The sequence below is a fragment of the Leopardus geoffroyi genome, chromosome B3 (assembly GCF_018350155.1).
Source record: "Leopardus geoffroyi isolate Oge1 chromosome B3, O.geoffroyi_Oge1_pat1.0, whole genome shotgun sequence".
NCBI lineage: Eukaryota > Metazoa > Chordata > Mammalia > Carnivora > Felidae > Leopardus > Leopardus geoffroyi.
This window is the reverse complement of record NC_059337.1, coordinates 43,074,696-43,098,151: the sequence shown is the minus strand read 5'-3', so window position 1 is coordinate 43,098,151 and position 23,456 is coordinate 43,074,696. Positions and strand designations below refer to the sequence as shown.

Here is a 23,456-nt window from a genome sequence, read left to right as displayed (position 1 = left end):
AAATATAAGTTATCACATGATTATTAAAAGTTCAGACAGAATCAGACCATGCTCAAAAGTTAATACCAGCTTTGACAACGATACTTCTGGACTCCCCCACAAGTGGTTTCAGCTCAGATTCCTTCTCAGTAGAGGAAGGTTCAGAGGATGGAACAGCAGATGATAAAAAATCCATGAAGGACAGTAAAGCTTCCAAATGAAGTACTAAGTCTAAGGATGAAAATGAAACCTAAGATAATGAACAATTAGAGAGGCAGATTTCAGATGTGGTGACATTTTTATGTTAAGCTTCAACATATACAAATAAGTACAGGTTGCAGAAGAGCTGATTTTAGAATAGTTTAATTAGGATCCTTTTTTTTTTTTTTTTTTTTTTAAGAAAAAACTCACTATTATAATGTTAATCTTAACCAGACAATAAACTAATACTCTCATGCCCAACTGTAATTCTGACCTCAACTGGTGGGTTTAAAGTAAAGATACAGGCCTTAATTCAATCACATTTCAGATGGGTCCAAGACAGACTATATAAGTGCAAATGGACTGTAGGTAGTGTTTGCACTGAGCCATGCTTTAGCTTAGTCGTTAATTTTATTCTAATCATAAAGCCAATATATAATTCAAAAGTTTAATGCTTCCATCAACACTAGGCCAAATACCCATAAACAAAATTCCCTTAAAAAGTATATTATTGGGGCGCCCGGGTGGCTCAATCGGTGAAGTGTCCGACTTCAGCTTAAGTCATGATCTCACAGTCCGTGGGTTAGAGCCCTGCGTCAGGCCCTGTGCTGGTAGTTCTGTGCCAGCAGCTTGGGGCTTGGAGCCTGCTTTAGATTCTGTGTGTGTGTGTCTCTCTCTCTGCTCCCTCCCCCATTCACACTCTCTCTCTCTCAAAAATAAACATTAAAAAAATTTTTTATAAAAAAAAAAGTATATTATTTGTTGCCAAGGATGTGGAGAAAGGGGAACCCTCTTACACTGTTGGTGGGAATGCAAACTGGTGCAGACACACTGGAAGGGAGTATGGAGCTTCTTCAAAAAATTAAAAATAGAACTACCCTACGATACAGCAATTGCACTACTAGGTATTTACCCAAAGGATACAAAAATACTGATTCAAAGGGATACATGCATCCCGATGTTTACAACAGCATTATCAACAATAGCCAAATTATGGAAAGAGCCCAAATGTCCATCCACTGATAAATGGATAAAGAAGATGTGGTGTGTATATATATATATATATACAATGGAATATTAACTCATCCATAAAAAAGAATGAAATCTTACCTTTGCCATGACACAGATGGAGCTAGAGAGTATTATGTTAAGTGAAATAAGTCAGTAAGAGAAAGACAAATACCATATGATTTCACTCAGATGTAGAATTTAAGAAACAAAACAGATGAACATATGGGAAGAAAAAAAAAAGGAAAACCAAGAAAGAGATTATTAAATATAGAGAACACACTGATGGTTACCAGAAGGGAGGTGACTGGGGGATGGGTTAAATGGATGATGGGGATTAAGGAAGTCAGTTGTGATGAGCACTAGGTGTTGTATATAAGTGATGAATCACTAAACTCTGTACCTAAAACTAATATTACACTGTATGTTAAATGACTATAATTTAAATAAAAACTTGAAAGAAAAATCGGGAAAAAGCATACTATTTGTGTACTCAACAAGTAATCATTAATTCATATCTGGAAAATAATATTTTAGGAAATTAAATCAACTTTTGTAAAAATTTTATTTCAACTCTTTACCCATTTCTTTCATCTACAAGATTAGATCTATTATTATGGTCACCCTTGTTTTAATTTTAGACCTCACCATCTCACAAATGAAGACAACTATAAAGCTAGATTTAATCATTAATATAAAAAGCCTTATAGTGAATTACAAAATATTTACCTTCAGTCTTTGTTTGGTATTTTCATGAATGGTTTTAAATTCTGGTCCATCACTGTCTGCCTAGAAAAGGTGGAAGATTAAACCACTGGGCCAAAAATACTAATAATTCAAACATTGAAATATATATACACACACACACATACACACACATTGTACATACATACACATATATACATACATATATACATACATATATATATATTCTTCACTTTTCAAAGTATGCTATGAAAACACTATAAACATATTTCTTAATGGCAAAGAGGCATGTGCCAAAAAACTTGACCACACAAACATTTCTCAAATTCTATAGAAGCAAAAACTCAAATTCCTTTTCCTACTTAGAGGCAAATGCTAAAGGTAGGGGAAATGCTAGCATATCTAGATTATAACAAACTTTGCTTTGGATAACCACAGAACTTTGTATACACTCACTTACTCAACAACATAAGGTTAACTCAAAAGGTTATTGATATCACCAGGACTGTCAGGTGCTTTTGCATAATTCACTATAATCAATGAGCTTTAGAATGAAAAAATTTAAGGGAGAAAACTGAAATATTAAATATGGGAGAACTACATAATTTCATGTATTTAAATATTTAAGAATCCTAGAAGGAAGCCAGGTACCTTGGTCAGTGACATTTTCAGCAGAGGTTCCTCAGTTACATTAGAAGAGTTAATAATATGAAGTGGCTCTCCTGCAGAGTCTAACAGAAAAAAAACCAAGGGCAGCTCCAGTCAGTCTTTCAAACATTTCAAATGTATTTTAAAAGAGAGTACCCAGTTACACATATGTAAGTTTGTCAAAATTCATGGAATCATATACTAAAAAGGGTTTTACTGTATACTGATCATACCTCAATATAAGTGGCTTTGAAACAAAAAAGACAAAGAAACACCATTAAAAAAAGTTAGAAACAAAACAAAACAGTAGCAGCCAATTACAGCTTTTGTAACATTTGGTAGTACTGGTATTATTCATTTGATCAAATCAGACTAAATTGAAGAACAAAGCTATAAAATACATAAACTATTCTCAATATGTTTGCTCTATTTAAAGTTACCCCATAGAGGGGCACCTGGGTGGCGCAGTCGGTTAAGCGTCCGACTTCAGCCAGGTCACGATCTCGCGGTCCGTGAGTTCGAGCCCCGCGTCGGGCTCTGGGCTGATGGCTCAGAGCCTGGAGCCTGTTTCCGATTCTGTGTCTCCCTCTCTCTCTGCCCCTCCCCCGTTCATGCTCTGTCTCTCTCTGTCCCAAAAATAAATAAACGTTGAAAAAAAAATTAAAAAAAAAAAAAATAAAGTTACCCCATAGAGTGCCTATAAACTTTAAACACCTTTAGCAACTTTCAAAGTTGGCTTGACGCAATTTAGAAAGTGGATCTGAAAGGCTGAGGAAACTCACTGAACAACAACTTAGTATTTACATGGGGGTAAGAAGTGAAACTGGAAAGTGATGTTAAATTTTTCCTCTATAATATTTCTGTATTGTTTGTTTTTTCAAAAGTATAGGTTAATGTCATTGAAAACAAAAAACACTGATGTAATTTAAAAAAAAAATAAAAAGCAAACAAAGATTATTTTCTAGTAAATTAACTCACTTTTCATAAAGGGTCCCTGGGCTTTTACACATGGGTACTATAACTGGGCTCTGATTTCCTAATACATCAGTTCTCACAGCAGAGTTGTAATGAAATGTTGCTTTTACAAGTATTAAAATGTTATGTATAGACATAGAAGATACACTTCATTTTTCTTTTTAGATATAATTCAACTTCATTCTAAATATATATATACACACACATACATATAAATGTATTTAGATACATTCTTACTGGTAAATAACTACACAAAAAATAAATTTTTAAATATCAAATTCTTTTTCATCCATGTAATAAATTTAATCTAACTAAATAATCATGATGGCATTAATAAATGTGCTTACTACTCACACAGAGGTAGGGGCCACTGCCTGTAACATGAATAATTTACACAGACTATACTTCACACTTACCAGTGAACTCAAAGCATCGCATACTAATTTTTTTTAGATAAGCTTTAGCAGTCAGGTCATAGGTTCTAACTTTAGCTTCCATTCCGAGCTGCAGGACATTGAGTTCATGCAAAGGTCTTCCTTTCTTTTCTGCTTTTTTCATCAGAGTAATCACAACCTAGAAAAGGCCCCAGTATCACCATTAACAAGCTCACTCATATATAATGAAGATAAGTCAACAATTTCATAACCATCCAGAGTGGCATAATGAAAAAATTCACACGATGTAAATACGAGTACTTCCATTTGTGCCTAGAAGTTGCCTCATGTGATTGACTTTGAAGGTACATTTACTTGTTCAGACTTCTGAAGCACTGCCACTATATTCTAGTGATTATCAAGGTAAAATTAACAACAACAAAAACAAAAAAAAGTAGTTCTGCCTAATTCCCAGGAGTTCTATCTAGTCTGATGGATGGCCTTTCTTCTGAAAGTCTATAAGAAAAATGGTCAATTGTTACACTAATGCTAATGCAAGATTTCTCAAGCTTGACACCACTGACATTTTGGGCTGGATAATTCTTAGTAGTGAGGGAGCAGACCTGTGCACTGTAGGATGTTTAGCGGTAACACTGGCCTCTCTCATTGGTTGTCAGTAGCTCCCTTTCCACCGATAGTGACAATCAAAAATGTCTTAAGACACTGTCAAGTATTGGCCTAGGGGAATGCAAATTGCCTCCCCCACTCTCCACGTCCTAAAGTGATGGAACTATACTAACATTTACTACAAATGATATTAAAGACGGTGTATGGGTTTTCTATCCACATTGTTAATGAGGCCCATTTGCAAAAAGAATGATTCATCTAACCATGTCTCAATTATTAAAGCTTCTATATCTTTAATAACGCTAACATTAACCAGAGAACAGTAAAGTTTTAATAAGAAATTAGTTTCAAAGCATACATTTCAGATAAAAATATAGAACTAATTTTTTTAAGTTTATTGTATTTAAGCGAGAAGAACATAGCCTCTACTATTAATGATGAAGGGATTTGGGAAGAACTTCTTGCAAGTCCCCCTGCCCCAGGGTAAGAGAAAGACTCTAATCTTCCTTAAAAGCTCATCTCAAATGTCACTTTCTCCAAAAATCTTCCCTGATACTCCAGACTACTTAGATGCCCCCTCCTTATTATCCACAGCCACAAGCTCCTCCTGCACATTTTTAATGGGAGCACTTAGAAAACTTTTAGTTGTTTTTTGTTTGTTTTTTTCATTAGAGTCTATGCCTTCTAACTCTATCCTCAGCACTTAGCACATGAAATGACTATTTGTTGAATGTGTGAATACAGAAGAGGAAAATCCGTTTCATCTCTCCTCAAGAATCTGCAGATGAAGCAGACAGTGGTAATACAACACTTAAAAAACATAGACATACTATGTTTTATTCTATTAAGGGTTTCTTAAATTTGCAAAGGATCTGTCTGTCACTACTTCCCTTTCCTGACTTTCTCATATGAAATCCAAAGTGAGCTACATTCCTAATGTCCTAAAATCATTTGAAAAGCATGTTATAGGACATGCTACCATTTTCTCTATGAAACATTATATACCCCCAAATATAACTCATCTTTTATATACTCTCAAATTTGCTACAAATTACGAATGCTACATACAAATGATAAATAGCCTACATAAAATTTTTTTATCCTTATCAGTAATTTACAAGTTTGTTTTAGTAGAGGGAATTCCAAATATCTATTATTTATTCACTTTACAAAAACAGATGAGGGGCACCTGGGCGGCTCAGTCGGTCAGGTATCCGACTTCGGCCCAGGTCGCACGCTTCATGGGTTTGAGCCCCACAACAGGCTCTATGCTGACGGTTTGGAGCCTGGAGCCTCCTTCACATTCTGTGTCTCCCTCTCTCTCTCTCTGCCCCTCCCCTGCTTGCACTCTGTCTCTCTGTCTCCCCCAAATAAATAAATATTTAAAAAATTTTTAAAATAAAAACAGATGAAAATCAGATACCTCTTTGATTTCAAAATTCAGCAGCATATTAATGATGTCTACAGATCTCATTTCTTCAGCTCCAGCTATTAAAGTACCTTGGGAAGCATGTACATCTTGTTTTGATGTATAGATTTCAAGTGGCCCTTTAATTTCACCTAAAGATGTTTAAAAGAAATTTTTTCACTTCTATTCACACATTTTTTTTTCCCACAAATGCTCATTGAGGACATGTATGAGAACTCTGGACCTGTGCAAGCAATGAAAACCCACAAGTCAGTAATACATAGCTCTTGCTCTCAAAAACCTTACAGTTTAGGAGAAGAGACATATACATTTAAAATGCAAACAAACAAAATAAGCAGGCTACGCCTAGTCACAGTGAGTAGACAAATGTTAATAGACTAGAAAAAATGTGCAGAAAACAGAGACTAAGACATTGTTATGGGGAGGCCAAGAAAGGTTTAATAAGGGAGTTATCATTCAGGTAGAGCTTAAGGACCTCCTCACACAGAGAGCACAACCAAGTATAAGACAAGAGATTGTAGAAACTCATAGAGAGTACACCATGAGAGGTTAGGGAAACAGAACAGAATATGATATGATTAAATCATGGAGAGGGTAACAAAAGTTAAGGCTAGAAAAGGAAAAAAGTGTGAGGGATGATTAGAACCTCTTATGCCATACAAAAAAGCAAAAGCAAAGCTATATGATCTGATGTTGTTGTGCTGAAATTCATATACTCTGACATGCAATAAAACTGCTTTCTAAACTGTAATACATAAAACTTCACCAACATCACACTGATGGCAAATGGTAGAGTCCAAACTCATCAGTCCCGTGAAAGTCTTTACTCTCAACTAACCCTCAATATCATTGTATTAGTTCTTAATATTACTTCAGTTAACATTATCTATGATCATGAACACAACACATAAGAATTCTGTAAACCATACCAGAAAAGCATATGGAAAACGATTGCTGTCAATTATTATCTTTGAGAAACACATAGGGTGAGGTTTCTTAACTATCACCTTACTCCAGCACTGTTCCAAACAGAGTGTGATCCAGGGGAATAATTCTAGCAAATGATTTGCTTTTACAAAATAACTCCTGGAATAGGCAAAGATTTTTTAAATAGAAAAAGCACTCGTCATTTTTAAAAATAGTATACTGGAATTCACTACAATTAACTAATTCTATTAAAAGACCCATTAAAAGAATGAAAAGCAAATCACAGATAGGGTGTGTGTGTATATATATATATCTCAACATATATATATATATCTCAACACATAAATATAATACATATAACCAATAAAGGACTCATACCCAGAATGAACAAAGAACTCCAATATATCACTAAGAAAAAAACACAAACATCTCAATAAAAATAATGCTCAATAGACTTGAATAGTCATATCATAAAAAAGGATATCCAAATGGCCAGCATGCATATGAAAATGTATTAATTTCAGTAGTAATCAGGGAACAAGATCCATAAAAATAACACTGTGTATTAGCCAGGACGGCGAAATTTAAAAATACTGACAATACCAAGGACCAGTGAGAATGTGAAACCACTAAAACTCTCATACATTGCTGGTAAACTGGTACAACCACTTGGAAAATCGTGTTCAGCATGTTACTGAAGCTAATCGTAAGCCTAACAAATGAGCCTATCATGTGAAGCCTAGCTATACAACCAAAAGAAAACAGGACATAAGTATGACAAAAGAAATGTATAACAACATTCACAGCAACTCTATTCAAGACCATCAAAGAATGGAAACAACCTAAATGTTCTCCATCAAAGGTAGAATGGATAAAATCAATATTAATAAATTCATATGATGAATACTGCACAGATTTAAAAAGAACAAACTACTGCCACACACAACAACATGCAGGAATCTCACGAACAAAATGATGACTGAGACAAGCCAAAAACCAAAGAGTAAATTCTATGATTCCATTCATGTGAAATTCAAGAAAAGGCAAAATTAATCTACCTGTGGTATTACAAATTAGGATGACAGTCAATTCTAGGTTGATCTGAGGGCAGAGTGGGTGTATTGAGTGGGAAGGAACATAGGAAGGCCTTCAAGGGGAGGCCAGAAATGTTCTATATGTTAACCATGGTGATGAGCTATACGATATAGCTATATATAAAAATTCACTGAACTGTACACTTAAGACCTGCATTCTTTACTATTTGTGCTCTGTAATACAGATTAACATATAATAAAAAAGTTTTTTTAATGAAAAAAATATACTGAGATACCATTTTTTACTTAGCAATTTGTCAAAAACTTTAAAATCTAATAATATGCTGTGTTAGAAAAGGCACAGAAAAACAAACTGGCAGGAGTGCAAAATTAGTACAAGTTCTAAGGGGAGCAATTGGCAAGATGTCAAAAATGTGAAATTCATTAACTTAATATATATTAAGTAAATAAAAATTAAATATCCTTTAATTCAATAGCCCTGGTATTTCCCCTACAGATACACATACACTTGTAAAAGTGTATGGACAAGGGCATTCAATGCAACGTGGAAAGAGTGGAACACTGAAAACAATCTGAAATGTCCATCAGTATGGACTTGCTAAATAAATTATAATACGTCAAGAGAATTTAATACCAGGTGGCCATTAGAAAGAATGAGACATATCTATACATATTATATTTAAAGATATAAACACCAAGATAAACTGTTACTTAAAAAAGCAAAATGCATAAACACACACACACACACACACACACACACACACACACTTTTAGGATAGTACCATTTGATGGAAAAAATAATTATATATGTCTGTGTGTGTAATACACATATATAACAGTTTTAAAAATTAAGTCCAGGGGCACTGGGTGGCTCAGTCACTTAAGCATCCGACTTCAGCTCAGGTCATAATCTCATGGTTTGTGAGTTCAAGCCCCATGTCAGGCTCTGTGCTAACAGCTCAGAGCCTGGAGCCTGCTTTGGATTCTGTGTCTCCTCTGTCTCTGCCCCTCGCTTGCTCTCTCTCTCTCTCTCTCTCTAAAAAATAAACATTTTTTAAAAAATTAAGTCTAGGGGCGCCTAGGTAGCTCAGTCAGTTAAGCATCCAACTTTGGTCAGGTCACGATCTCAGAGCTCGTGGGCTGGAAACCTGCACTGCGCTCTGTGCTGACAGCTCACAGTCTGGAGCCTGCTTCAGATTCAACTCCATCTCTCTCTACCCCTCCCCTGCTCTTGCTCTGTCTCTCCTCAAATATAAATAAACATTTTAAAAAAATGTAAAAATTAAGTCCAGTAGTTACTTTGCCTTTAAGTAAGTCAAAGGGCCATTGCAACTAATAATTTAAATTCTCTAAATTTTTACCGTAGTACAATTTGTCAGCATTTTCTTTGCTGAGTTATTTACCAAATGTTTCAATTCTTAAAGATATTTTACTACAAAACCTCACTTAAAAATCGGGGACCCCTGGCTGGCTCAGTCAGTTGAGCATCTGACTTTTGATTTCAGCTCAGGTAATAATCTCATAGTTCATGGGATTGAGCCCTGCATCAGGCTCTGCGCTGACAGAGCACAGAGCCTGCTTAGGATTCTCTCTCTCAGCCCCTCCTTCACTCTCTCTCTCTCTCTCTCAAAATAGATAAATAAACTTAAGAAAATAAGATTAAGTATGCTACCATAGCCTACTGCAAACTTTGAATTTTTTTTTTGTATACATGCAAATTCAAAAATTATTCCAGGAATCCACCAGATTTGCAGTGCTTTTTATGGGGTGCGTGGATGGCTCAGTTAGTTAAATATCGGACTTTGACTTGGGTCATGATCTCTGGTTTGTGGGTTTGAGCCCTGCATCTGGCACTGGGCTAACAGCTCAGAGCCCAGAGCTGCTTCATATTCTATATCTCCCTTTCTCTGCTCATCCCTAGCCCATGCTCTCTCTCCGTCTCTAAAAAATAAATAAATGTTAAAAAAAATTTAAAAAAAGAAATACTTTTTATGGCTTCCTCTTAACTTACACAACTTAGAAAAAGTTCTGAATTGGTAACTGACTATTGGGATAACTAAATGACAGTCCATCATCTCTAACTATGGTCTTACTCAATAAGTATTCAACAAATAAATATCTTCTTTCTTTTCATGGTAATACAAATCACAATGTGTACATATATATTTATGTCATTTTTATGGTTTGACTCCTGTGCTAAAGTGTAAAATAAGGAGATACGTGTATTATGCCACCTTCTGTCAGTCTCTTACCTGTCTTTTGTTCTCTTGGCTTCATTTTATTTAAGTCTTCAGTAGCCTCACCAAGATTTTCTGCTAGTATTCTAAATAAAAGGTTAAGATCTTCTTGATTTAGATTAACCTGTGAAATATCATTAAAAGAAAAGATAAAGGTACTTCATTTTAAAATAAAACAATTTTAATATAGAAATAAATTACTATTTATAAAACATGAAGGACAGAATAACCTTCACAGTGACTGAAAATTAGATCTTCACTACCCATTCAATTATTCCACTACTTATTTCATTTAAATACTTTTATTTTCAATGGTAATAAAACGTTTGGAGGAAAAAATGTGATTTATCAGTCAGGATTAGTTACACTACTTAACTTATATAATCTTTAGTGAAAAATAATAATGATTAAAGAAATCAGATCATTTAAAAAAATGACAAACTCAGGGACGCCTGGGTGGCTCAGTCATCCGACTTCAGCTCAGGTCATGATCTCACAGTTTGTGAGTTCGAGCCCTTCATCGGGCTCTGTGCTGACAGCTCAGAGCCTGGAGCCTGCTTCAGATTCAGTGTCTCATTCTCCCTCTGCCTCACCCCCACTTGTGCTCTGCCTCTCTCTGTCTCTCAAAAATAAATAAATGTAAAAAAAAAATTTAAAAATAATTTAAAAAAATGACAAATTCAGAAAAAACAAAAATTGTACTTTTTTAAAATTAACAACTCCAATGAAATAAAAAGGCTATCTTCGATATAAAAAATAATCATTTCTCTCAATGCTATAAGGGTACTCAGATACCCCTGAAATTAAAAGTATGTGTATATAACATACAGAATGAGATATACTATACTAATAAATAACTTACACACAGATCTTTGCTAATGTGTACGTATACAGCTGTGGGAGATGCAGGAGAGAAGCATCAAAGGAAAAGGCTTCAAAAGGAAGGGCTGGAAAAGGTGCAAGGCCTTAGGACATGTTTACACAGCTGAACACAGCTGTGGCTGGTAAGGAACGCCTAGAGCCATTAACATTGTCTAAGGCTGGATGCTCCTTAATACCTGACCCTTCCTAGTGTTATAGAAACCAATTAACTCAAAATTAACCTTGAAAAGCTAAACCATTAGATTGATTAACACGCCTGTTGAGCTGACTTTATACACCTAGTCTTTAGCAATTATCCTAATAAAAAGAAGCTTCATTCTGGAGTCAGGGCCTCATTCCCACCCGAGTATGAGGACCTTCACTTAACTGCACTTTGCGGACTCATCTTTTGCGACTCCAGTCATACTCCCTGCAACATACAGCAAATTTAAAAATTAAGTAATGAAGAGGGAGACCAAGATGGTGACATAGGAAGATCCTGAACTCACCTCCCATATATGTACACACCAAATCTAAACTACACATGGATCATTTCCCTCTGAGAAAGACCTAAAACCTGGTAAACTGCTCTTCAAAACAAAAGATAAAAGGACCATACTGAAATGAGCTGGAAAGACAGAGACACGTCTCACAAAAAAAATCTACCCCCAGTGTGGTGTCACACAACAGGGAGGGATCTCACCAGAGATGCTTCTCTTGGAGGCGTGATGACTTGGTACTCCCCATGGGCCACCTCTGCCCCTGGAATCTGCGCTAGAAAGAGGAGCCCCCAGAAGGTCTGGCTTGGAAAACCAACAGTGCTGACCTCCAGAGGCCCCAAAGTGCTGTAGGAAACTGAGATTCCCCTCTTAAAAGGCTTGCCCCAAGATCCAGTGAAAAAACTGGCAGTTTGAAAAACACCTAGACTACATATGAGGGGAATTCACTTGCTGATCTGGGTACACTGGCTGAAGGAGCAAGGGACATCTGAAACACTCCTGGGAGGCTGACATGCTGGCAGCTACCACTGTTGCAATTTCCACATAGCCTACTAGCATAGACAGGGGAGTCCGGATATGACACTCTCCCAGAGCCTTGCTGGGATGAGCGGGGGAACAGTCAAGGCACTTGCTGAGGCTGCAGTGCACTGGCAATTGCAGTGCTCCCTTACATCCTGGCTGGACCAGAGAGCAGAACTGTGGTGGAGTTCTCCCACTCCCTGGCTCACGTGCGCAAGCACACACAGTTGCAACACACCCGTGGCTGGAACTAGTTAGTGATCCTGGCATTTTCCCACTCCCAGCCTAAAGTTGGTACACAGACACACAAGACACTAGCCTATTTCACTGTTGAAGTCCATGGGCACACACGGTCAGGACATTTTCCCACTGCCTTTCTGAAGCCAGTGAGTCTGCTCTGCCTCCTACACTCACCAACTGTCTTCCTAAAGCCAGCAGCCATGTGCAGTCCAGAAAGAGAACATCCCTTGATGCGCTGGCCCTGCTAGTCAAGAGAGTTGGTGTTTCAGAGCTCCAGAGGACCATAACAAGCAGAAAGACAGTTCTTGGCAGGTCAACACCCCCAGGGCACTGCACAGACAGCAGAATGAAGCACAACCTCAGTCTTCCTATGACAAAGGCCTATTTACTCAGCCTTGAGTATCAGCCTGAGGGACAAGATTAAAGTTTCCCACATATCTAGAGACTAAGAAGGTGCTTTCAGGGTACAAAAGCAGGGAGACACCATCCTTGCACATCCCCGTTGGCCTCATTACACCTAAACAAGACTTGTGAGAAAGGAGTTCATACATTCATTTACACACCAATACAATATGCCAATTTCTGCAGCTGGTGCTCAGATCTCCTAGAGCCCTGAGCAGGGATTATGATTGCAGTCCCACAGGACTATATACATTTGCATACTTTAAAAGCAGTTGCCTGGGGCGCCTGGGTGGCGCAGTCGGTTAAGCGTCCGACTTCAGCCAGGTCACGATCTCGCGGTCCGTGAGTTCGAGCCCCGCGTCGGGCTCTGGGCTGATGGCTCAGAGCCTGGAGCCTGTTTCCGATTCTGTGTCTCCCTCTCTCTCTGCCCCTCCCCCGTTCATGCTCTGTCTCTCTCTGTCTCAAAAATAAATAAACGTTAAAAAAAAAATTTTTTTTTTAAAAAAAATAAATAAAAATAAAAGCAGTTGCCTGAGGGTCTGGCTTCTAATCAGCCTAAACTAGGTGCTGAATAATATTCCTCCCCTTGGATCACTGACAGATCTTGGCACACCCTCAACAATGGGGGCATACCAATAATAAATCAGGTGTGTTAGACAACCACAAAGGTTCAGAAGACAACCATAAGCTAGGACAAGGTTGAACAAGAAGAATCATCACCTAAATAAGGTTACCCATTCAAGACTAAAAAGACTGCCTGTTTCACCAAATAGAAAGAAACACAGAAAATCAAATAAAATGAGGAAACAAATATTTTCAAACAAGAGAATAAGACAAAACCTGAGAAAAACACCTTAATTATATGGAGTTAAGCAATCTACCTGATAAAGAATTAAAATTATGATCATAAAGATACTCACTGAAATTCAGTTAAAGAATGGATGAGCACAGTGAGAATTTCAACAAGGAGATATAAAATATAAGACAGTACAAACAGAAGCCAGAGAACTAAAGATACGATAACTGAAATGAAAAATACACTGGAGGGGTTCTACAGCAGACTGGATGAAGGAGAACAGATTGGTGAGCAGGAAAATAAAGCAAAAGAACTTACCAGGACAGAGCAAAAACAACATTAAATTTTTTTTTAAATGAAGGTATCTTAAGGGACAAAGAGAAACAGAAGAACATTAAAATTACAGAGGTCTTAGAAGAGAAGAGAGAGGAAAGTGGCAGACAACATTTTGAAGAAGTAATGCCTGAAAACTTCCCTAACCTCGAGAAGGAAACAGACATCCAGGTCGAGGAGGCATGAAAATTACCAAAAAGGATGACCAAACACAAGGAGCACTACACCAAGCCTTATTATAATTAAAATGTCAAAATTAAAGAGAAAATCTTAAAAGCAGCAAGACAAAAACAACTTGCTACACTCAAGGGAAACCTCATAAAGCTATTGGCAGATTTCTCAGAAGAAACTTTACTAGCCAGAAGGGAGTAGCATGACATATTCAAAGTACTAAAAAAATTTTCCAACCCAGAATATTCTACCCAGCAAGATTATCATTCAAATAGAAGGAGAAAGTGTTTTTCAAACAAGCAAAAACTAAAGGAGTTCATAACCATTAAACCAGCTTTATGAGAATTCTAAAAAGCCTTCTTTAAGATGAATAAAAAGGGGACTAATAAAAAGAAAACATATGAGAGTAAAAATCTCATTGGAAAAGGTAAACACACAGTAGAGGTAGTGGATTAATCACTTATAAAACTACTAAAAATTTCAAAATATAAAGTACTAAAATTAACTGAAACTACAATAATTACTTAAAAGATACATAAAAAAAGATGTAAAAGGTGACATCAAAAACATAAATTCTGTTTGGGGGGAATATAGAGTTTTGGATACGTTCAAAGTAAGTGGTTATCTATTTAAAATAGACTGTTACATACAAAGGATAGGGTATGTAAACCTCACAGTAAGCACAAAGCAAAAACATATAGTAAATACACAAAAGAAAGGAATCTAGACATAACATGATAGGAAGTCATCTAATACAAAGGAATTGAGAAGGAAATGAAGGAACAGAGAAACTACAAAACAACCTGAAAACAATTAATAAAAAAGCAATAAAGTATATACCTATCTATCAATAATTTCTTTAAATTCATGGACTAAATTCTCCATTTAAAAGACAGAGTAGCTGAATGGATAAAAAAACAAGACCTAGAAGAGACTCACTTCTGAAGTAAGGACACACAGAAAGAAAGTGAAGGGATGGAAAAAGATGTTTCATGCAAATGGAAACGAAAAGAACACTGGAATAGTTATATCATACAAAATTGACCTTAACAAAACTGTAATAAAAGACAAAAAAGACAATTATATAATGATAAAAGGATCAATAAAGCAAGGTAGGATGTTTATAAATATATATGCACCCAACATAAGAGCACCTAAATATAGATAGCAAATATTAACAGACCTAAAAGAAGAAGTTGACAGTAATACAGAAATAGTAGGAGACTTTAACACCCGACTTATATCAATGGATAGATCACCTAGACAAAAAAATCAACAAGGAAACACTGCTCTTAACACATTAGATCTGATGGACTTAACAGATACATATAGAACATTCCACCCAAAAGCAAAAGAATGCACATTCTTCTCCAGTGACCATGGAACATTCTCCAGGATAGATGACATATTAGGTCAAAAAAAAACAACTCTCAAAAAATTTAAGAAGACTGAAATCAGGGGCACGTGGGTGGCTCAGCCGATTAAGCGTCTGATCATGATCTCAAAGTTCATGAGTTCAAGCGCCGCATCAGGCTCTGTGCTGATGGTATGGGAATCCCTGCTTGGGATTCTTTCTCCCTCACTCTCTCTCTGCCCCTCCCCTGCTCACACTCTCTCTCTCTCTCTCAAAATAAATAAATAAACTTAAAAAAAAAAGGAGACAAATCATATCAAGCATCTTTTCCAACCACAATGGTACAAAACTAGAAATAATTATAAGAAAACTAGAAAAACCATAGAAATGTGAAGATTAAATAACATGCTACTGAAAAACCAATGGGTCATCAAAAAATCAAAGGAGAAACAAAAACAAAATACCCAGAGACAAGCAAAAACAGAAATACAACATACCAAAATCTAAAGAATGCAGCAAAATCAATTCTAAGAGGGAAGCTCATAACAATACAAGCCTACCTCAAGAAACAAGAGAAATCTTAAATAAACACCTTAACTGTATACCTAAAGGAACGAGAAAAAGAACAATCAAAATCCAAAGTTAGCAGAAAACGGGAATGATAAAAATCAGAGAGTAAATAAATGAAACAGAGACTTAAAAAATGAATTAAAAAGATCAATGAGGGGTGCCTGGGTGGCTCAGTCGGTTGAGCATCCAACTTTGGCTCAGGTCATGATCTCACAGTTGACAAGTTCAAGCCACACGTCGGGCTCTGTGCTGACAGCTCAGAGCCTGGAGCCTGCTTCTGATTCTGTGTATCCCTCTCTCTTTGCCTCTCCCCCGCTCATGCTTTGTCTCTCTCTGTCTCAAAAATAAATAAACATTAAAAAAAAAAAAACGATCAATGAAACTAAAAGATTGTTTTTTGAAAAGATAAACAAAAGTGATAAAACTCTATCCAGACGTATCAAGAAAAAAAGACAGGGTCCAAATAAACTAGCAGTGAAAGAGAAGCTGTAACTGACACAATAGAAATACAAAGGTTCATAAGAGACTACTATAAATAATTACAGGCCATCAAATCAGGCAATCTAGAAGCAATGGAACAATTCCTACAAATACACAACCTTTGAAGAATGAATCACAAAGAAATAGAAAATTTGAATACACTGACTACAAGTAATGAAAATGAATCAATAATTTAAAAACTCCCCCAAAACCAAAAGCCCATGGCCAGATGGCTTCACAGGTTAATTCTACCAAACATTTAAAGAAGAATTAATACCTATCTTTCTTGAATTATTCCAAGAAATGAAAAAGGAAGGAACACTTCCAAACTCATTTCACAAGGGCAGCATTACCCTAATACCAAAACCAGAAAAGTACACTATAAAAATTAATAAAAAAATTACATGCAATATCCCTGATGAACATAGATACAAATCCCTAACAAAATATTAGTAAACCAAATTCAACAATACATTAAAACCATGTTTAACTGGAATATATTCCAGGGATGCAAGGATGGTTCAACATCCACAAATCAATCAACATCATATATCACATTAAGAAAATGATGGATAAAAATCACAATCATCTCAACAGATGCAGAAAAAAGCATCTGACAAAATTCAACATCCATTTATGATAAAACTCACAAACCAGATATACAGGAAACATACTTCAACATAATAAAGATCATATAGGACAGACCTGCAGGTAATATCATACTCATTGGTAAAAAGCTAAAAGCTTTTTCTCCAAATAAGACACAAGACAAGGATGCTCACTGTCTCCACTTCTATTCAACATAATACTGGAAGTCCAAGCCATAGCATTTAGGCAAGAGAAAGAAATAAAAGTAATCCAAATTGAAAAGGAAGAAGTAAAACGGTCACACTATTTGCAGATGACATGATACTATATATAGAAAACTCTAAAGATTCTACAAAAAAATTGTTAGAAATAATACATGAATTCAGTAAAGCTTCAGGATACAAAATTAATGTACAAAAAAATCTGTTGTGTTTCCCTACAATAACATACCATCAGAAAGCCAAATCAAGGAAACAATCCTACTTACAATCACATCAAAAAGAACAAAATACTTGTCCACTGATAAAACAAACTGAAGGAGACACAAATAAATAGAAAGATATTTGATGCCCATGAATTGGAATAATTAACATTACTACTCAAAGCAGTCTACAGATTCAATGCAATCCCTACCTAAATTCCAATGGCATTTTTCAGAGGTCTAGAACAAATAATTCTAAAATTTCTATGGGAACACAAAAGATCCCAAATAGCCATAACAATCTTAAGAAAGAGCAAAGCATAAGAGACTCTTAAAAACTGAGAACAAACTGAGGGTTGATGAGGGGTGGGAGGGAGGGGAGGGTGGGTGATGGGTATTGAGGAGTGCACCTTTTGGGATGAGCACTGGGTGTTGTATGGAAACCAATTTGACAATAAATTTCATATATTGAAAAAAAAAAAAAAAAGAAAGAGCAACGCCAAAGGTGTCATGATCCCTGCTTTCAAACTATACTACAAAGCTATAGTAATCAAAACAGTATGATATTGGACGTAAAACCAGACACATAAATCATAAACCAGCAATAAGCCCATGCATATATGATCAACTAATATTACAAAAAAGATGCAAGAATATACAATGGGGAAAGGACAGCCTCTTCAATAAATGGTGCTGGGAAAACTGGACAGCTACATGTAAAAGAATGAAACTCAACCACTATCTTGCATTATATACAAAAATGAACTCAAAATGGATGAAAGTCTTGAATATGAGATGAATATGAGATCCAAAACCATAAGGCTCCTAAAAAAAAACCCATAGGCATTAAGCTCCTTAACATCAGTCTTAAAGGCATTTCCGTAGATCTGACTCTAAAAGCCAGGACAACAGAAGGAAAAATAAACAAATGGAACTGTATCAACTAAAAAGCTTCTGCATAGAAAAAAAAAAAAAAACATCATTAAAACGAAAAAGTGGGGCGTCTGGGTGGCTCAGTCAGTTAAACATCCAACTTTGACTCAGGTCATGATCTCACGGTTCGTGGGTTTGAGCCCTGCGTCAGGCTCTGTGCTGACAGCTCAGAGCCTAGCGCCTGCTTCAGCCTCTGTGTCTCCCTCTCTCTCTGCCCCTGCCCAGCTTGTACTCTGTCACTCTCTCTCTCTCTCTCTCTCTCTCTCTCAAAAATAAATAAAATATTTTTTAAAATTTAATGAAAAAGCAAATTACTGAATGGAAAAAGATATTTGCAAATCCTATAACTGATGAGCAGTTAATATCAAAATATATACAGAACTCATAGAACCCAGTAACAAAAAAACAATCTGGTTAAAAAACAGGAAGAGGATATGAATAGACATTCTTCCAGTGAAGACACAGAAATGACCAACAAGTACATGAAAAGATGCTCAACACCACTAATCATCAGGGAAATGCAAATCAAAATCACAGTGAGGTATCATTTCACACCTCTCAGAATGGCTATTACCCAAAAGACTAGAAATAACTAATATTGGCAAGGATGTGGAAAAAAGGGAATCCTTGGGCCCTACTGGTAGGAATATAAACTAGCCACTATGGAAAATAGTATGGAGGTTCCTAAAAATATATAGAGCTAACATATGATTAGCTACCGCTTATCCCCTACTGCTTATCTATCCAAAGAAAACAAAAACACTTACGCTAAATGATATATATAAGTCAGAGAAAGACAAACACAGCATGATTTTACTGATATGTAGATTCTAAAAAGCAAACAGAATAAAACTAAAAACCAGGCTCATAGAAACAGAGAGCAGATTGGTGGTTCCCAGATGGGAAGGGGGATTAGGGATGTGAAATGGGTGTAAGGGATTAATAAATTCAAACTTGTAGTTATAAGTAAGTCATGGAGATACAATGTACAGTATGGAAAATACAGTCAATAATACTATATTAACTTTGTAAAGTGACAGATGAGAACTATACTTATTGTAGTGACTATTTCTGCAATGTAAATAAATGTTGAATTACTATGTTATATACCCCAAACTAATAATGTATATCATATATATATATACATATATGGTGTATATATATGTATATATGTGTATGCATATATGTATATATGTGTGTGTGTATAAATATATATATTTTTTTGTATACACACACACACACACACACACAATAACACTTAACTGAAGATTAAATTCTGCTAAATAATGAACATATTTTTGGACATCTCATTGAAATTGTTCTTACACCAACCACTCAAAAATTTCACATATCTTATTGATTTATCCTAAGAAAGTCTTCAGAGTCTAAAATTTCAATAACAAGTATTTTTCACTCACATACTTACATTCATTGATTCAAGGTGTCCTTTAATTTCTACAACAGGTACTTTGTGATACCAAGATGCAGCTAGATTCCGGTTTACAAAAAATTCCAAGTTAATTGGGTGTAAGAGCTGAACATCAGGATGGGAGATGCCTGGCTGGATCACTGTCCTAATGAAAAATATAACTGATATATATGCATAAACACAGGAGGGAAATGCAACCTATCATTAAAAAGACATTCAAATCAAAAATCACTGCTCTCAATAGTGATTTGAACCCATGCTAGTTTTTTCTAATCTCAATCTATAATTCACTTTAGGGAAAGAGTAAAATACATCATGTACCATGACCCATTAAGAAAACCTTTTTCTTCAAACATTAGGTCACACATGGATTAAATTTTAAAAAGATATTCATAATGTTGAATACATGGAGTAGTCATCAAATATAGTTGTATAAAGACTAATATATGCACTGATACAGAGATTAAAGAAAAAAATGGCAAGATGAACAATTAGCATTTTCTGAAGAGTTTGATAAAGCTCTTCTCCAGGATTATTTTCTGGACTTGCCTTGTAATTTTCCTTTTTTATTAAGGTAATTAAATCTCCTTGGATAGGGTAGAAATTATTTTAAAATGTATTATATATAGATTTTCATGGGTCATCTGGTGGGAGCTCTACAGATACATCATTATGTATGCAGTATTTTGCCAAAAATACATTAAGTTCAATTAAATCATGAAGAATCACTCAGACAAAACCAAATTAAAAGACATTCCATGAAACAACTAGATTGTACTCTTCAAAACTGTCTCATCATGAAACACTAAGAAAGACTAAAGAACTATTCCAGAGCAAGTAAGTACTAGTAATATAGAAATCCCCCTCAGTAGTACAGGATACAATTAAATGCCATCCATATGTGACCCTTGATCGAGGGGAAAAATTACTATAATGGACATTATTGGAACAACTAGTAAAATTTGAATACTGACTCCATATTAGATGTTATTGCTGTATCCGTGTTAAATTTCCAGAATTTGAAAACTGCATTATGTAAAAGGATGTGTGTCCTTGTTCTTAGGGGACACATGCTAAAGCATTTAGAGCAAGGGGTTAAGAGCAAATTCTATACTCATGATTCAGCAAAAAATGTTTTAACTTCCCATTATAAAGTAAGTAAGTCCTGGGAATGTAATGTATAGCAAGGTGACTAGTTAAAAACACTGTATTGTATATTTGAAAGTGGTTAAGAAAGTAGATCTTAAAAGTTCTCATCACAAGAAAAAAAATTGTAAGTATGTGTGGTGACAAACGTTAGACTTATTGTGATGATCATTTCACAATATACCCAAATACTGAATCATGTTATATACCTGAAAGCAAGACAATATGTCAATTTTATCTCAACTTAAAAATTAAATTAAAAAGAGGTTTTAGGGGCGCCTGGGTGGCTCAGTCTGCTAAGTGGCAGACTTTGGCTCAAGTCATGATTTCATGGTTCATGGGTTCAAGTCCCGCATCAAGTTCTGTGCTAACAGCTCAGAGCTGTCAGCTTCAGATTCCGTGTCTCCCTCTCTCTCTGCCCCTCCCCCGCTTGCACTCTGTCCATCCATCTCTCTCTCTCTCTCTCTCTCTCTCTCTCTCTCTCTCCCTCTCCCACTCTCTCAAAAATAAACATTAAACAAATTTTTTAAACATGTTTTAAATAATAATATGCAGACATATATAGTTAAAGCAAATGTAAACAACTGGTAAACCCAGGTAAAGGATAATATTGGTATCATCATGGTAATATTTTTGGAATTTTTCTGTAACTGTGGAATTTTTCAAAATAAAAAGTTGATTAAAAATTAAAGTATTCTGGGGGCGCCTGGGTGGCTCAGTCAACTCAGCTTCCAACTTCAGCTCAGGTCATGATCTCTCGGTTTGTGGGTTCAAGCCCCACGTCGGGCTCTTTGCTGACACTCGGAACCTGGAGCCTGCTTCGGATTCTGTGTCTCCCCTTCTCTCTGCCCCTCACCCACTTGTACTCTGTCTCTCTCTCACTCTCTCAAAAATAAATAAATATTAAAAACCTTTTTAAAAAGTAAATAAAAGTAAAGTATTCTGTGCAACCGAAGCATGTTGGGTATGAATCTCAATGGCCACAAAATTCATGGAAAACATTAAATAACACTTCAATCCATAATTATTCAAAGAGAATATACCTAGAAAGCTTAAGCTCTGTTAGCTGCACATCCATTCTATCAATTACTGGAGGGTTTAAATAGTCTTCCCCAGACACCAGACTAAACTGGTTTTGAACTCTGATGAGCCCAAGATCTACCACCACTGCATTAGTGGAAATAGAAGACTGTGGGATGACTATAACTGGTGCTTTCAGATCAATATTGAGAGAAACACGAAAACTCCTCTGGGCAAGATCTTTCACACTTCTGGCAGCCTTTTCTGCAGCCTGAACAGTGGCGGCACTCAGAGCCTCTTTGGCTGTCTGGAAATTGTTGAGGAAGTTCTGTGGACACCAAGTATAAAAGGAGAAAAACAGAGGACAAGCACATCATTAATAACACCATCTTCTTTATTTCTGTGCTATTTATTTCCTATACATAACTTTCAATTGAGTCTCATTTATCTAGAATTAGGAAAAAATCACTGATCATCCATCCATATTTATAAGCCACTTGATAAGGGCTAATGTTATATGGCTGAAGAACAGAGTGGGGTGGGGGCGGGATACTTTTAGTATTTTTTTACTTGAAAATTTGGTTTCAAGTAAAATTTATGTTCTAGCAAAAATAATTCCAGTTCTAGACAAATTAAATGACTCAGATTTCAACTATTAAAGAGAGGTTTTAACCTCTAGCTTAATATATAAGTACCATCTATAATCAAAACAATGTACATCCTAAAATCCAAAATTTATAAGATCTGAAATCATAGCTATCAGACTTAAGTATTTCTAAGTTGAAAATCAACATATAAATAGTGACTTTTACCAGAAATGACATGAGGAATTTATGAAGATAAACAATCTGAATACAGCCAACATTCAGTGATACCACACCATCCACTTTGGACATGTCAGTATAGGAATCTCCCTCAGTGGCATCAGGATACAAATCCAAGTTAAAATGAAAAACTTCATTTCCCATTATTGACACAGCCTGAAAAGCAGAGATTAGAATGTATTCTGTTCAAGAGGGTAATGACAAAGTCTCATTTAAAAAAAGGCTTATATTTGGAGGGTATTTGTTGGGATGAGCACTGGGTATTACATGTAAGTGACGAATGACTGGATTCTACTCCTAAACCCAAGACTACACTGTATGTTAACTCGGTTGAGACTATAAATAAATAAATAAATAAATAAATAGGCTTATATTTATAATCATTAGAGAAACAAACATTTGTGTATCAAAATATATTTCATTAATATTTCTTAAAATATATTTAAAAATAAAATCTCATACTCAATTATCAAAACATATTAGCTATCTATTTACTACACCTACTTTTTTATGAACTGTCTTAGGATCAACATCTGTGACAATAATATTTTCCAGTCTGGCAAACAGTGACTGTTTTCTTGACTGAAGACAAAGAGAAGAATCAAGGCCTGGAAAAAAAAATTGTATTATTATAATTTCTAAAGACCTACCATAAGAAGACCTCAAGATATTTCTTTTTATTGCATAATTTCATTTTGGGGTGA

At 35.6% G+C, this 23,456-nt stretch overlaps 1 protein-coding gene across 5 annotated transcripts in view; it reads right to left on the bottom strand.

Moving 5' to 3' along the window:
* The window catches only part of VPS13C (vacuolar protein sorting 13 homolog C), a 202,233-nt gene that overhangs the window by 83,613 nt on the left and 95,164 nt on the right, over nt 1–23,456 (bottom strand). For all 5 annotated transcript variants that reach the window (XR_006704645.1, XM_045449539.1, XM_045449540.1 and 2 more), the window contains 10 exons: nt 23,257–23,360; nt 22,741–22,908; nt 21,952–22,256; nt 19,760–19,907; nt 10,181–10,289; nt 5,941–6,077; nt 3,933–4,089; nt 2,545–2,624; nt 1,918–1,977; nt 67–229 (listed from right to left, as the gene is read on the bottom strand). Coding sequence is in view for 4 of the 5 variants with exons in the window: in XM_045449539.1 (XP_045305495.1) it covers nt 67–229; nt 1,918–1,977; nt 2,545–2,624; nt 3,933–4,089; nt 5,941–6,077; nt 10,181–10,289; nt 19,760–19,907; nt 21,952–22,256; nt 22,741–22,908; nt 23,257–23,360 (1,431 nt within the window). In the remaining variant the exon portion in view is untranslated. The remainder of the gene's footprint in view (nt 1–66; nt 230–1,917; nt 1,978–2,544; nt 2,625–3,932; nt 4,090–5,940; nt 6,078–10,180; nt 10,290–19,759; nt 19,908–21,951; nt 22,257–22,740; nt 22,909–23,256; nt 23,361–23,456) is intronic.